The sequence below is a fragment of the Elephantulus edwardii genome, unplaced genomic scaffold (assembly GCF_000299155.1).
Source record: "Elephantulus edwardii isolate Elephantulus edwardi_28Jun2011 unplaced genomic scaffold, EleEdw1.0 scaffold00265, whole genome shotgun sequence".
NCBI classification, from domain to species: domain Eukaryota; kingdom Metazoa; phylum Chordata; class Mammalia; order Macroscelidea; family Macroscelididae; genus Elephantulus; species Elephantulus edwardii.
Genome location: NW_006400015.1, coordinates 462,486 through 476,444, shown reverse-complemented (window position 1 = coordinate 476,444; position 13,959 = coordinate 462,486). Strand labels below are relative to the sequence as shown.

Genomic DNA, 13,959 nt, shown 5'->3' with positions numbered 1-13,959 from the left:
CTTAGCAGGAGCAGGGTCAGTGGTGTGAACGGTTTCCGCCATGTGTTTAAGTTGGGAGAGGAACTCTGAGGACATCATCCCCCATGTGCTGTGCTGACCAGGAGATAGATCCCCCAGCAGCTCTGCCGGGGGAGGGGGCTGACTGCCTGCTGAGAGGCACGGCCTCGAGCCCGGGGCAGGTTCTGGGTCACGGTGCTGGTCCGTCTGCCTTGGTTCTGGCTTGGAATGGTGTTCTGTCTCGTTCGGTTAGTCAGGAAGAGGCTTTCCGAGAACAGGAGGCAGCACCAGCAGTGCGTGGAATGTGACAGAGTTTGACCATTAGGAAAAAGGCATGCAGAGTGATAACTACAGTCCTGGAAGAGAAGTGGGGTTCCCCGTAAAATACGTCCAGAGTGCTGGGTTTAGAGGATTTATTCTGATTCTCTACACTCAGATTGTTAGGCACCTAATTTTGCATGTCAGAGATGACGTTGAGCTCGGATTTGTTCTGAGCTGATTTCTGCAGGCCACGTGGTGGTAGCAGTGGCCCTGGCCTTGCTGGCAGCCTTAGGTGGAGCTGAGGGTCTCCTGATCTCGTGCCCAGTGACTGTGGACCTGGGAGAGGGCGGGCTACGTTTCCTCAGGAAGCACCAGAGAGGTGAACGGACATGGAGTTCCGGGTGGTTTTTCTAGAAATGTAAACTAAGATGTACAAATGCATGGCGGCTGCCAAGAAGCAGGTGTTTATCCAGAAGTGTGGCGTGTGGATGGGTTTGGCTAGCTCTTGGGTTGGGAGTTGGGGCTCGTTGGCTTGATTTGTTTGAGAGGAGCCCCACTTCTGGGGGAAGGGACTCAGCCACGTGCCGTTTCATCCCAGCTCTTCCGCAACGTCCTCCGGTGGCAGGGACTCCTCCCCGACGCGGCCCTGCAGGAGCTGACCCTGGGAAGGCTGCTGGGCCGGTACCTGCTCACGGCGCTGCTTCACGCTGGCCTGGGCCCGGGCCTTTCTCGAAAGTGCAGCCAGGTAGGTGGTGGGGGAACCACTCATTTGCCACTTTTGAAAAATCAGCTGTTAAAACCTATTTAACATAACAGAACTCTAATAGTCATCCTGGCAGTGTCAGCTTCCTGGGGGCGGGATGCGTGGAGTATCGGCTGCTGACCAGGACAGCAGTATGACTGCTCCTGACCTCCACAAGGGAAGCACACAGTCCCTGCCCTAAGCATCAACCCTGGAAACCGGGGAAGGTCAGCAGTGTGGATGTACCTGACCTCCACGAGGGACTCAAACACAGTCTGCCCTGAGCACTGACCCTGGGAACCGGGGAAGGCTGACCACAGGACTTTGGGTTTTGGTAAACAAGTTAGTGTCGAAGCAGCTCACATTCGTGTCTGAATCCCACGTGTATCCACCCAAGTGGTACCGTCTTCAGTGGGCTTTCATTGCGATTTTAGGGGGAACAAAGCAGCTAGTAACCCTTGTTCCTAAGACATGTTCTCTGGATGTGCTCAGACTCCAGAGTGTTTATGCTCGATACAGTACAGTGTATATGTGCAAATACAGCCTCTCGGCCACTGACGGATTCCACGGCTTAGGATGCTGTGTTACTGTGGAAATAACTTGCACTTGGATATGTTGTTATTTCTTGTTTTTATTCTTAAGCACGTTACCCCCTTGTGCGTTAGTTTCCTCTGCATGCTGTGTGTTTGTCCAGTTAATAAATGCATGCACACTGTCCTGTAGCCTCGCCGACTCCCAGCGCACCCTCCAGGGTGTCTCCAGGGCTCGTGAGAGGAGACTGTCCGTCTCTCCTGCAGAGCCGCTGGTGGATTCAAACCCTGGAGGTGTGGGTTAGCAGCACCTGTAGACTCCACCTCCAGAGCGCCCTGGTTACGGCACGAGAGAAGCACTTCCTTCCCTGTGAGTCAGTCCTGGGTGGAGAGCTCTCAGGGAGATCTGGTGGCCTGAGGCCAGCAACTGCTGCAGGAAGACAGTTACCTCTCATGCGACTTACAGCCTCTGAAACCTGGGGAGGGTCAGCTAGGAGCCGGTTCTGACGTGATAACAGAGACACAAATTTTAGAGTATTCGTATTTAACTAAAAAATGTACTCAAGAAAATTTCATATAAATTAATGCTTATAAAGATTAAATAGGCCAGGAATATAAGAGGATACGAAACACTGTGTATATCACTAAAGTCCCCATAAATTCTGTTTTAGGAAACTCCCTTTTAAATTACAGGGGAGTTTTTTGGGGTTTAAGTGTAAAACCATTGGCATACTGAAGTACGGAAAAGCTCTCATCTTTTTTAACAATGAACTCTAAATTGGAGAGCGTAAATCTCCTTACTCACGGAGGGTTGAATGCATTTGTCCTTGTAGGAGCCCCTGTATGATGACCGATCAGTAACCACCCATGTCTTCATCAACAGGTCGCAGCCTGTCTCCCTGAGAAATGGTTTGAGAATCCTGCCCTGAGGACATCACTTCCCCAGCTGGAAAACTTCTGCCAGCTTTTAGTGCAGTCTGCAGAGACGTTAGCTCGCAGTGAGCACAGGTAACCCATAGTTTATTGTCCTCTTCATAAGCTCATTTCCAAGTTTCTGTTAAGGTCTCAGCCACTTGAAGGAAAATTTGACCATTTTCTTGTATTCTGCAGTCTTTGATAGTGTTATCGTTGTGCGGTCGAGTCACCTGCTACTCACAGCAACCCTATGTATAGCAGCTCTGTGGCCTGCCCTGTCCTGAGCCGGTCTCACTGGCTCTGACACACTAACCCCCATGGCCCTGGTCTCTGTATCAATACATCTCATCCAGGGTCTTCCCCTCCTGCGCTGTCCCTCCACCCTTCCCAAGCATGATGTCCTTCGCCAAAGATGGCTCCTCCCGGCCACATGCCCGAAATAGTGAGGCAGAGCTTCAGAATCCAAGCCTCCAGGAAGAAATTTGGATTCACCCTCTCCAAGACAGACCTGCTTGTTTCCTTGGAGGTCCATGCTATGTTCCACTCTCTTCTCCAGCACCACCACTCAAAGGCATCAATTCTTCTGTCATCCTTAGACATTGTCCACCTCTCTGACGCACAGCAAGTAATTGTGAAGACCGTGGCCTGGATCAGGTGCAATTTAGTCTCTAGACTGACATCGTTGCTTGTCAGTACTTAGGAAAGGTCCCTGACAGCAGATTTACATGTCATGCACTTTGTGATCTCCTGACTGCTCCTAGCACTCCATGAGTATGAATCAGTAACAAAGCACAGAGAGAGGCATTACGCACGTGGGCGCAGGGGGACGTGCCTCAGTGCCAGCTATTCAGACTTAAATATAGTGGAGGGAAAAAAACAAAGCACGTGTCGGAATCTGTCAGCGTCTGGTGTCCACTCTCCCGGCACACCCCCGTCCCACTCCCTACATGCTGGGCCTGGCCTGTCACGGCTCAGATCTGTGCGCCCTCTTCCTCCTCCTCTGACCGTGGTTCACGCCGATACTCGCCATAGCACATCCTTACCTTGGTGTGGAGAACACTGCGTCTCGGCATTTGATGCAGTTTCTCACCGTTGGCTGAAAGGAAAGCCCTTGACTTAGTAACTAACCCTGGATGACCAGGTCCTGAATTGACCGCCGCACCTTCACTGTGCTGACCTGTTTGTTTGGTTTTTCAGGGATGAAGTGAAAGAAATCATCGTCATTCTGGTGAGAATGAAAGCTTTGAATCAGGCGCGGTCCCTCATAGAAGGCCACCACCTGGACCATCTCCGCCCGCTCATGGACGTCTGAGGGCTGCCTGGCTGGGACTCTTTCCACAGCTGCACTTGGGCTCCGGCTTGAAAAGCACCTTGTCCCTCTTCATCCTCTGTTACTGAGCCGGGGCGGGGGTGGAGGCGGGTGGGCGAGCAGGGGCCAGCGTGGTCTCTGCCCCACGTGCCACGCCCTGCTGACAGCACCCGCTGACCCTCCCGAGCCTGTGTGAGGGTGGGATGGGCGAGCAGAGGCCAGCGTGTTCACTGCCCCATGTCCCACGCCCTGCTGACCGCACTCTGCTCTCCCTGAAGCCCAGGAGCACATGGGAGGAGCACGTTTCCCTTACAGTCTTTTGACAACTTTCCCATTTTGAGAGGTATTTTAGTATCTTGTTCATAAGTCATTTTAGTTAGGTGAGTTTGCTTACAATAAATACTCTGAACCATTTTAACTTCTTTAGTTCTCATATTTTTAAAGTACTTTTGTTTGTGCAAAAGAGTCAGATGGGCCTTGTAATTCTTTTTCTTTGTTTGCGTTATAACGGATGTGTTGTGGTGTTTTTATGTTGCTGTGTGTTAGAGTTTTCCGTTACGGATTTCCGATTTCCCGCGGATTTCCCAGCACAGATGTAACAGAGCAGGGGATCTTCCCACCAGTGATGCTGCAAACTTTTTCCTAATTTTTTTCCAGCTGTTACTGCAGACTGTTCTCTGCCCAGCAGCACGCAAGAATTTAACCACGGCACCACCCAGGCTGTTCTCTCTGCTCAGGTCTTCATCCTAACCAGCTGTTATAAATCACACAGGAGCTCTGGTGGCCTCGTGGCAAGAAGCTGCACTGCAATCCCAAAGGTGCACGGTGCGAGTTCACCAGGTGCTCCACTGGAGGGGCAACTTCCTGTGCCAGTCAGATCCAGTTCGATGGCACCCAAGAAAATGTTACTGTTGTTATGTGCCGTCAAGTCACTTGCAACTCATAGCGACGCCACACTTTTCCTCACAGAAAATAATTTTTAAAAAAAAGATCACACAGAGAGCTTTTTAAAAATATTAACCTGCCTCCCACCTGCAGATACTCTGAATTATTCTGGAGACATTTTAAAAACGGACTTTACAGTAATTTTAGCTCATATTTTTTAGTTTAAACAGGAGTCTCGCCACCTCTGTAGCCGCCTGTTCCACTTGAGACAGGCTGCTTGTCCCTGAGGAACTGTCTCTGCAGAAGCAAGTACCCACTCATCACGGGCAACCCACCTGAGGTCTAGATGAGGCCGGGGGTCTGTGTCGTGAGCTGGTGGCCAAATGTCCACCTTGACTCGAGTCTGGAGTCCAGGCCAGGTGTTGAAGGTGCTCCTTCCTCCTGGCACCTGACGGGCGTAGCAGGGGTTTGACCTCTGCCATCCACACGGATTCCTGACAGAGATGGGGGCGTTCCTTTCTTCTCTGAGGTTCTTTCCTCTGTGGTCAGACAGATGACCACCTGCCTGCAGGGCCTTGGAGCTGGCCTTACTGATAATTGGCACAGGGGACGCTGAGCAAAGGCATCCATGAGAAGGTAGTTTAATGTGTTCCCAGAACAGGACGTCTTCTGTCCTGTGACCGTCTGCAGTTAACCGACCAGCACACGTGCTCGCGATGCTGTGCCCTTACCCAGCTGCGAAAACCTATGTGCAGGTGCCCACCAGGCACTGGCCGGCCCCTTTGTTAGCCCACGGGGGACTTCACGAGTTCCTCGAGGCTCTAGCCTACTGGTAAGCAGCTGTGCTGCATTACTGAAGGAACATGGTTCAAATCCACCAGTTGTTCTGCAGAGTAAGTCAGGCCATCCACCTCCCGTGTGATTTACAGCCTCTGAAAACTGCTAGCGGGCCATCTGTGAACTGACTAACAGCACCTATTAGCAATAAGCCAGTCAGAATCGTGTAATTGATTCCTTTTTAGCACTTAGGAATACTATCTCAGGGAATGGTTCAGTGCAAAGACAAAATGCATTTTAAACTGGGACTCGGCTCATTCCCGGTGAAATGGCTGATTCAGCGGTGTGCCTGGTCTTGGCCAGGCTCTGCACGTCAGGAGCTGCTGGGTCCGGCTGTGTGGGGCACCCAGAAACCCACCCTTCCAGAGGCCTCGAACCGTGTGTTCTGGAAACAGCGACACTTGCATGTGGGACCTTCTCCTGATCTTTCAGATGGGAAGGGCTCCTTGAACACGGGGAGTATATACAAGAGGTTTTAAAACCATGCTCGGTGCTTTAACGTTGACTTCGTTCCTGGAGGGAGAATTTCCTTAGAATTTTTAACGGAAACTTGGTGAGTGAAAACCACAGATGGATCGTGCAGCACTGGCTCTCCCCTTACTCTTGACTGTTTCAAGGACTGGCCTCTCCAGACATGTCCTAAGTACATGCATGTAACAAAGTTTAACTTCATGCATACTGAAATAACGTAGAAAATACAAGAACGTGAGCGCGTATCTAAAATGGAAAACAGACTCCAGGGACACAGAAGTGAACATCAATTTCTGCTGCAATAAAAAGGAAGGGGCAGACTGGGACAGCATGATACAGGGGGCAGCGCGAGTGGCCTTTGCCAAGATCCTCAAGCTGCAGCCATGCCCAGACGGGCATGGTGCCGGGCACTAGGCTTGTGTGCCCACGTAAGACTACCTCCTCCCATGTCCACCCTTGCTGTGAAGCAGCGAGCACACACTCCCTGCTCACAGAATCCCTGTTCTCACTCGAGTCGGAGTTTATGCACCTAGAACCAGAACCGGGGTGATGGGGTAACCCAGCTTCCTCTGCCTGTGCTCCCACCAGGTGCCTGCAGCACTGCCCACACCCTCCAGCACTGCCCTGAGCTCAGCCTCCAGCAGGGCACATCGTCGCTGACCCCGCTGGGTGTCCAGGAGACAGGGCACATCATCGCTGACCCCGCTGGGTGTCCAGGAGACAGGGCACATCATCGCTGACCCCGCTGGGTGTCCAGGAGACAGACAGCCCATCTTTCTTCAGAGTGGCAGTAAACCACCCGAGGGGCCTCACCAGACCTCCCAGCCACAAGGAAGCTGAAGCCAGACTCTGACTTGTTGCAGACCGAGGGTAAAGTATATTAATAACTATTAACAACACAACACCAAGAATGTAGGAGAAAATAGGTCAAGCGGGAGGCAGAAGCGCCCACCTTAGTCTTTATGGAAAATCGCCAGGGAGCAAATCACCAAGAGAATTCAATGCAAATGAAGCCAAGCTCTTTCTACTGAAAAACCTTAAGCTTGAGGGAGGGGTCAGCAAATAGAGGAATCCAGTAAATGCTGAAGGACTGCTTAGTGCCTGCCCCTGTAAACAGTTAAGGACTGCCTTAGTGCTTCAGGGTGAATTCCAGCTGGTACCACGTCTGCCTCATAACCTGAAGTAGCATTCCGTTTATAACAAATATTTAGTATGAACTTGGGCTTCCCATACTGACCCAGGACTGTGGTGTGTTCCCTAAAGCCTCCACGTCCTCTCTTCTCTTCACCAAAAATCCTGAACGGTGGCCAGCCTCTCCATTTCTCTGACATCCGTTCCCACCCAGGTCTCTTCCTAAGCACGGCCGTGTGAATGGTTTTGTTACTGTAAAAAGCGATGGCACAGCAAATTCCTAAGACACCTCTGAAGGTGCGAGCGTAAAGATACAGTAAAGGCGGCGGTTTTACATTTACCACTAACAGGTTTTAAGGAGCTCTGGTGGCCTGGTGGTTAGTTTTGCTGCCGACCGAAAGGCAGGCAGTTTGAATCCACCCTCTGCTCTGAAGGAGTAAGATGGGCAGTGTCTTCCCATGCAGCCTGGAGCTTCTGAAAACCGGCTGCAGGGTCCACCGGGAGTCTGTTCCGACTCAGCGGCACACAGCAGGGCTTACAAACAAGCAGCAAAGCCCGAGGCTGGGCGGTGGGGGTGGGGAGGGATGCCCCAGCTGGGAGGTCTTCAGATCTACTGCGAGCTCTCTGAGGCTGGACACTGAGGACGGAAGAACGGACACCTCTGAGCTGTGGTGCTGGAGAAGAGCACTGAGCCTCCCCTGAATGACCAAGGGAACACAAGTCTTGGAGAAGGTGCAGCCGGAGGGTTCCTCAGAGGCAAGGATGGCAAAGCTCCGCCTCACATACTTCGGGCACGTTCTAGAAGTTACTACTCAGAAGGGGACACCATGCCTGGGAAGGGGGAGGGTCGGCAAAGGAGGGGAAGACCGTTAGCCAGACGGGTCGGCCTTGTGACTGAAGCAATGTGTCAGCAGCGTGAGGCAGGCACAGACAGGACAGGGTCGCCAGGACTCCTCAGTGGCATCTAACAACTTGGTGTGCCAACCCTTAGCCAGGTGGGGTTCATCAACTGTTGGTTTTAGTTTGGTTCCTTAAACCACACACGGCCGCGTGTCTCACTTGGCAGGGTTTCAAGCCCCCCTCCCTGGCCTGTGCTGGGGCCCAGCTCCCTGGAGGAGAGCCAGTGGCCGGCCTCCGGCTGGACGTGCTCACCAGGCCGCGTGCCGGATTCTCCCGAAAGCAGTCAACTGCGGTCTGATGTTTCAGAAGGACGACAGAGATGCTGAGTCAGGTCAATTTAATGACTGTCCTTACAAGGACAATCAGCCTCGACGTAATCTCACGCATCTCTGTCCCCTCCGCGTGAGGCCGACGGCGAGAATCAGGACTTGTTCGAGGCTTCGATTTCTTTCCATATCGCAGCCTCGATCTTTGAAGTATCGTATTCCCTCATCATATCGAACTCGAGCCACGGCCGACTCCACTTCTGAGCCTCTTTGAGCTGCTCTTCAGTTAAGCACAGGTCAAACCGGATGCCCTGGACGTTGAACTGCGGGCGCTCCCAGCGTTTGGACCAAGGCTTGGGTTTCATCTTCACTTTCAACTACAAGACAGGAGGGGAGGACAGTGAGGCCGTGTGAACTTTCATTCCGTTGAGTTCCCAGGTCCCACGTGCCCCCCGCCCCATCCTACCGTGTTCACGGGGACCTCCCCGCTGGGATCGTGCTCCACGGGCTTCATGTCCACGTCGAAGGTGCTGTACTCGGGCAGCGCGTCCCTCAGGTACAGCAAGCTGCTGTCCAGCCGCTTCTCCAACTTCACGACCTGGATCTCCTGAATCCGAGGATTATAGAGCTGAAAGCAAATCTCAACACCTTAATAAAAGAGACGATAATCTCCTGTTAATAGACATCCAGATTCCTGCATATGAATATATGACAGTTAAATTATTTCACAAATAAACTAGACGGGTTTGCACATAGGAAATGCCACTGAAGTTTATGATGAGATAAAACCAAAATCCACTTAAGAAATCTGAGTGTGAAAGACAAAAAGTTTAAAGACGTGTATTTCAGAAATCCACCGACCTGACGAGTATGAGACGGAGGGTGTGTACGTCATTGGTCACTTTCATGTTCTGTTTACTCCCCACTGTTTAAACCCAGCTGTCATATTAAGAGCAACAGCATGAACAAGAACTTGTGAGGACAGCCTACAGCTTGCAGGGCTCAGCAGTCAGGATGGGTCATCTGTTACCAATAAACACTTCAGGGGAAGGGCGTTTTCTGAGGTCTCCTGAGAGAATCCCAGGGTAAGGTCTGCTAGGAGCTGTGAACAGCAGACGGAACCCTGTCCTGTCCGTGCCAGCCTCACCATCTCCAACACGCAAGTCACTCCACCTGGGTGAGGGTCTTCCTCTCCTTCGCTGTCCCTCCCCCTTCCCAGGCGAGTTCTGGAAAGTCCGAGAGAGGCTGCTTCCCCATCCTCGTCTCCGGGGAGCACTCTGGCCGCACTTGTCTAAGACACAGCCGTGTGTTCTTCTGTCAGGGCGTGGGATGTTCAATGCTCTTCTCCACCACCACCGCTCAGAGGCATCAATTCTCCTGTCATCCTCATTCCCTGTCCAGCTTGGCAGATGTGCAAGTGACTGAAAACACCATGGCCTGAGTCAGGCACACCTCAGTCCTCAAACTGACATCACTGCTCTTCAAGAACCTGAAGGGATCCCTGACTGCAGACTTTCCCAGCACAATACCATTGTCTAGAAAACTAAAAACGAAGACATGAAGCCCACCTTGTCCTTCAATAATATTCCTGAGGATAAACGTAGCTCCCAGGCCCTTCCCGGATCGCTGGATGCAGATGCCCAGAAACTTGCTGATCTTCCCACTGGCGTATCGGTCTGCGGAGGTGACACGAAGGATGCTTCCTACAACACAGAGAGGAAATCACGGGATGCAGACAGAAGACAGGGTCTCCAGGTCAAGTCCTCAGCTTCCTACACATCTCAGTCCAGGGCTAGGAAAGTAATTCTTATCTGTACAACTCCTATCTGTGGAAAAACATTTTCCATGGCAAGAAAACAAAACTGGTAAGGATTAAACTGCCCCCACCCCACACACCCACAAGCCTGCAGGAGTCTTGACCCCTAGAGCTATGGATGGAATCCCACGTGCTCTCACCTCTCATTAGCATGACCAGTGCTTGAGGCCACTTCTGAGATGAGAGGAGCCCATGAACCCAGACCTAGAGAAGCAGAGCCCGTCCTCCCAGCCAGGCCAGAGTCCGGCCACCTCAACTGAAAACCCATTTCCTATCATTACTGGTGGAGAGCTGTGGTGTCTCTCCTTTCAAATCCACCAGCGTCCTCGGATGGAAGGGCAGTCTCCCCCCAGGGAATTACAGCCTCAGGAAAGCCCCTGGAAGGCCAGCTCTGAGTCCATTCCAACTGTTTCTTTTTCTTCTTTATTCTAAGGAGTGAATGTTTCTGTGGTGTTACTGCTCATCTCTGGGGCCTTTTATCAGGCTGCACACTGAGCTTTGTTGCCAGTTGAAAGGGCAACAAAGGGCCTACAAGATCCCTAAGCTCTGTGGGATCAGTAACCCTGGCTGATTTGGGGGTTTGAGTTTTACTCCACATTGTCAGCCATGCTCTGCAAACCTCTCTACTGTGCTCCGGTTAGACTGGCCCGAAGCAACAGCTGGGCTGGATCGAGTCCTTCTGGCCCGGGTTCATGGAAGCTGAGTTATCAGTCCTTCACCTTAATTCCTTCCCTTCCCTCTTCTTTGTTTCCAGGTGCAGGGAGACCAGTAGCTGCACCTTGCCTATCTGGCTGCAAGCTTTTAAGAGGTGACACTCCCCAAAGTAGAGCGCAGAACAACTGTCCCCAGGGACTATGTTCAGAGAGGTGACCTTGCCACGCTTGACACTACAGTCCCACGGCCCCAGAACTCCCTCTCGGGGTGGCTAGTTAGGGAGTTCACATGACTCAGCCCCCACGGCAGTGCCACCACCACCTCGTCCCTGGCCATGCTTCCCGCAGAGACTAATGTGCGTGCAGAGCCATCGTTTGCCAAGCACGTCCATGGCAGTGCGAGTCGGTGCATCATGAAGCCATGAGGTTCCGAGACCGACGAAGGCAAGACCTTCGACCCAGCGATCAGAGGCGCGTTCAGTGCTGGTACTGACCCACGTAGAACTCCGGGATGTGTAGCACCTTCCTCCTTTCCAGCATGTCTTTTCTCTCTATTTGAAATTTCAGCGGATTTGTTCTTCCTCTGGGAGGAATGAATTCGGGACTCAAGAACCTACAGGAAACAGTCAAACAAAATTAAGAGACTCTTAGAATCAACACTGTTGCTTTAACAAATGAAAGAATGAGATACTGTTTATTCTTATTTCTCTAATGAGGTTGGATTTTTTTTTTACATTTGTTGTTAAAACTCCTGCAAATAGCTACCAGTTGGAGTACTTGCCAGATGGTGTGTTTAAAGGTTTATTGCACCTGGAAAGCACACACTAGGGAACCTCGGCGGCCTAGTGGTCAGATGGGCTGCAATCCTGAGGGCATGGGGTTTGAGGCCACCAGCTGCTCTACTGGAAAAGGATGGGCAATCTCCTACTGTGCAACTGTTGTTGCTGTTCTTATGTGCCGTTGAGTCGCCTGCAAGTCAACTCATAGTGACTTATGTGCCGTTGAGTCGCCTGCAACTCATAGTGACCCTGTGTACAGCAGTCCTAAAATCTGCCCTATCCTGTGCCAATGTCGCCATCTCCGACAAACCTAGCCCCATTACCCCAGTCACTGAGTCAGTCCATCTCATCGTGGGCCTTCCTCTCCTGCACGGTCCCTCTCTAAGGACTGGTCCCTCCTTGCCACATGCCCAAAGCATGTCAGAGGAAGCTTCAGAATCCTTGCCTCCAGGGAGCACTCTGGCTTCACCCTCTCCAGGATGAACCTGTTTGTTCTCCTAGCAGTCCATGGAACATTGAACACTCTTCTCCAGCACCACAGCTCAAAGGCATCAATTCTCCTTCTATCCTCCTGCCTCTGAAAACCTGCCAGAGGTTCAGCTATGGGTCAGTTCTAACTTGAAGGCACAAAACAAAACACAAAAACACAGCATGAATGAGAGCACTCTGGTAGCGGAATCCCAGTGCTGACCCAAAGGCCGAGGGCCTGGTGTGTGGAGTCAGCAGCTCTGAGGAGAGGGACGGGCAGGCTCCCCCATCTATAACTCAGCCGTGGAACCCAGAGGAGAGCTGGGGTGAGTCAGACCCAGTGCAACAGCGGTGAGCGGTGAGCAAGTGAACTTCAAGCCCGCGGCCGTTCAGAGGCTGTCCATCACACGGGAAGAGAACCAGGAACAAGCAGGGAGGTCCGGGGCCCTGGTAGCCTCCCTCCAGTTGAAGGAAGGGACCCTTGAAATAGCCAGATGAGTGCAGCACCGCAGGGGGCACTGAACGGTGGGCAGGTGTGCCTGCGGGCACAGGCCCCAGCCCGGTCTGTGCATGCCACAGTCCGTGATGCTGGAATAGATGGAGACACGGTCTGCACGCCGCAGTCACAGATGGAGACACGCAGCCCACCGCCCTGTCCGGTTGAGTGACCACCAGTCAACCCTGACCTGAAGCAACCCTGAGTGCAGGGCCATGCCCCACACCACGGCAGTGACCCTCCCAAGCCGGGGCCCAGGCCTGTCTGCAGGGCCTCTGGGTGGCTTTGAACCCCTAACCTTTGGGCTAGTCGAGCACTTAGCTGTTTGCAATGCATGGCGTCTGCCGCCTACGACTGTGAGTGGCCGCTGTGCAGAGCGGAGCCGACCTCTAGGTGACCCTCGGCGGTCTTAGGCCGGACATGGAGGCGCGTGCCCGGGGAGCAGCTGCAGGATTCGAACCCCTGGCGCTGGGGCTGCAGCGCGCTCCCCCTGCGGGCCCGAGCCGACCTGCTGCGCGCAGCGCCCGGGTGGCCGCCCCCGGGATCGAGGGCCCGGATCGCCCGCCCTCAGCCTCCCCTGCGGCCCGCTCACCTCCGCCCGGAGCGCACGACCGGGCGCTGGTCGGGGATGACCGGCTTCGGCGGGGGCTGGAAGGCGCCGGGCCCCGCGGCCTCCGCGCCGGACCCCGTGCTCCGCGGCCTCCCCGGCCGGCGGCACAGGCTGGCTCCCGGCGCGAGGAGCGGGGTCCCGGCCGCGCGGAAGCCCCGGGCCCAGCCCGCCGCCGACATGCAGCCTCCAGCCACGCGGGCCGCCATGTTCGCCGCTCCTCGGGACTACAACTCCCAGGAGGCAGCGCGGCGGGGACGCGACCCTGCGCGCCGACGGGGGCTGCAAGTGGACAAAAGTGTTAGGTTTTCGCCCGCAACGCTGTTTCCCTACACCTGACTTCCTGCTTTTTTTTTTCATTGTTTTTGAAAATTTATTATTAATGTTAATGAACATTTACAGAGACTTTGGATTTCCATTCATTGTTGCCCTCTTCTCCCCTACCAACCCTCCCCCCCTAGTACCACCCTCTTGGAAATGTAAAAGAAAAATTCTTTCATTGTATTACAATCCTCTCCCAGGTCCACTCCACTATGCAGCCTTTGTTCTAGACTCCTGTCATGACAAAAATACCTAATCACATATCCCTTTTAAACAGTTTCCTCCCTCATCTGTTTCAATGCAGTAGACATTATTGAACGCATCTTTCTCAGTCTCTCCTCAACCGAGGTTTTACAACAGTGGCACCATGCAGTATTTGTCCTTTTGTGACTGAGATACCTCACTCAGCATAAAGTCCTCCACCATTTGGAATAATATTGCATGAGTTCCTTGTTTTTCAATGCAGCGGAGTATTCCATTGTGTGAATATACCACAGCTTCTCTATCCATTCGTTTGTTGATGGGTACCTGGATTGTTTCCAACTCCTTGCTATTGTGAGCAAAGCTGAGATAAA

At 52.9% G+C, this 13,959-nt stretch overlaps 2 protein-coding genes across 2 annotated transcripts in view; one reads left to right on the top strand and one right to left on the bottom strand.

The window, feature by feature from the left end:
* Positions 1-3,757, top strand: part of GCFC2 (GC-rich sequence DNA-binding factor 2) — a 30,885-nt gene extending 27,128 nt beyond the window's left edge. The window contains exons 15-17 of the mRNA XM_006899651.1: positions 857-1,003; positions 2,414-2,538; positions 3,643-3,757. Coding sequence (XP_006899713.1) covers positions 857-1,003; positions 2,414-2,538; positions 3,643-3,757 — 387 coding nt within the window. The remainder of the gene's footprint in view (positions 1-856; positions 1,004-2,413; positions 2,539-3,642) is intronic.
* Positions 3,758-8,399: 4,642 nt separating this feature from the next.
* On the bottom strand, positions 8,400-13,113 carry MRPL19 (mitochondrial ribosomal protein L19). Its single transcript, XM_006899649.1, has 5 exons — positions 13,049-13,113; positions 11,208-11,326; positions 9,813-9,947; positions 8,711-8,892; positions 8,400-8,621 (listed from the first exon to the last, which is right to left on the bottom strand). Exons 2-5 carry the CDS (start codon positions 11,251-11,253, stop codon positions 8,400-8,402), a joined length of 585 nt encoding a protein of 194 aa, XP_006899711.1. The 5' UTR covers positions 11,254-11,326; positions 13,049-13,113.
* Between the last annotated feature and the right edge of the window lie 846 nt (positions 13,114-13,959).

What these genes read in the sequence shown, in the direction of transcription:
- MRPL19 (XM_006899649.1), bottom strand. Translation starts at nt 11,253, where the DNA reads ATGCTGGAAAGGAGGAAGGTGCTACACATCCCGGAGTTCTACGTGG. An exon ending in GAATATTATTGAAGGACAAG is followed by an intron (nt 8,893 to 9,812) that starts GTGGGCTTCATG and finishes TCTTTTATTAAG; the next exon opens with GTGTTGAGATTTGCTTTCAG. An exon ending in GGGAGGTCCCCGTGAACACG is followed by an intron (nt 8,622 to 8,710) that starts GTAGGATGGGGC and finishes CCTGTCTTGTAG; the next exon opens with TTGAAAGTGAAGATGAAACC.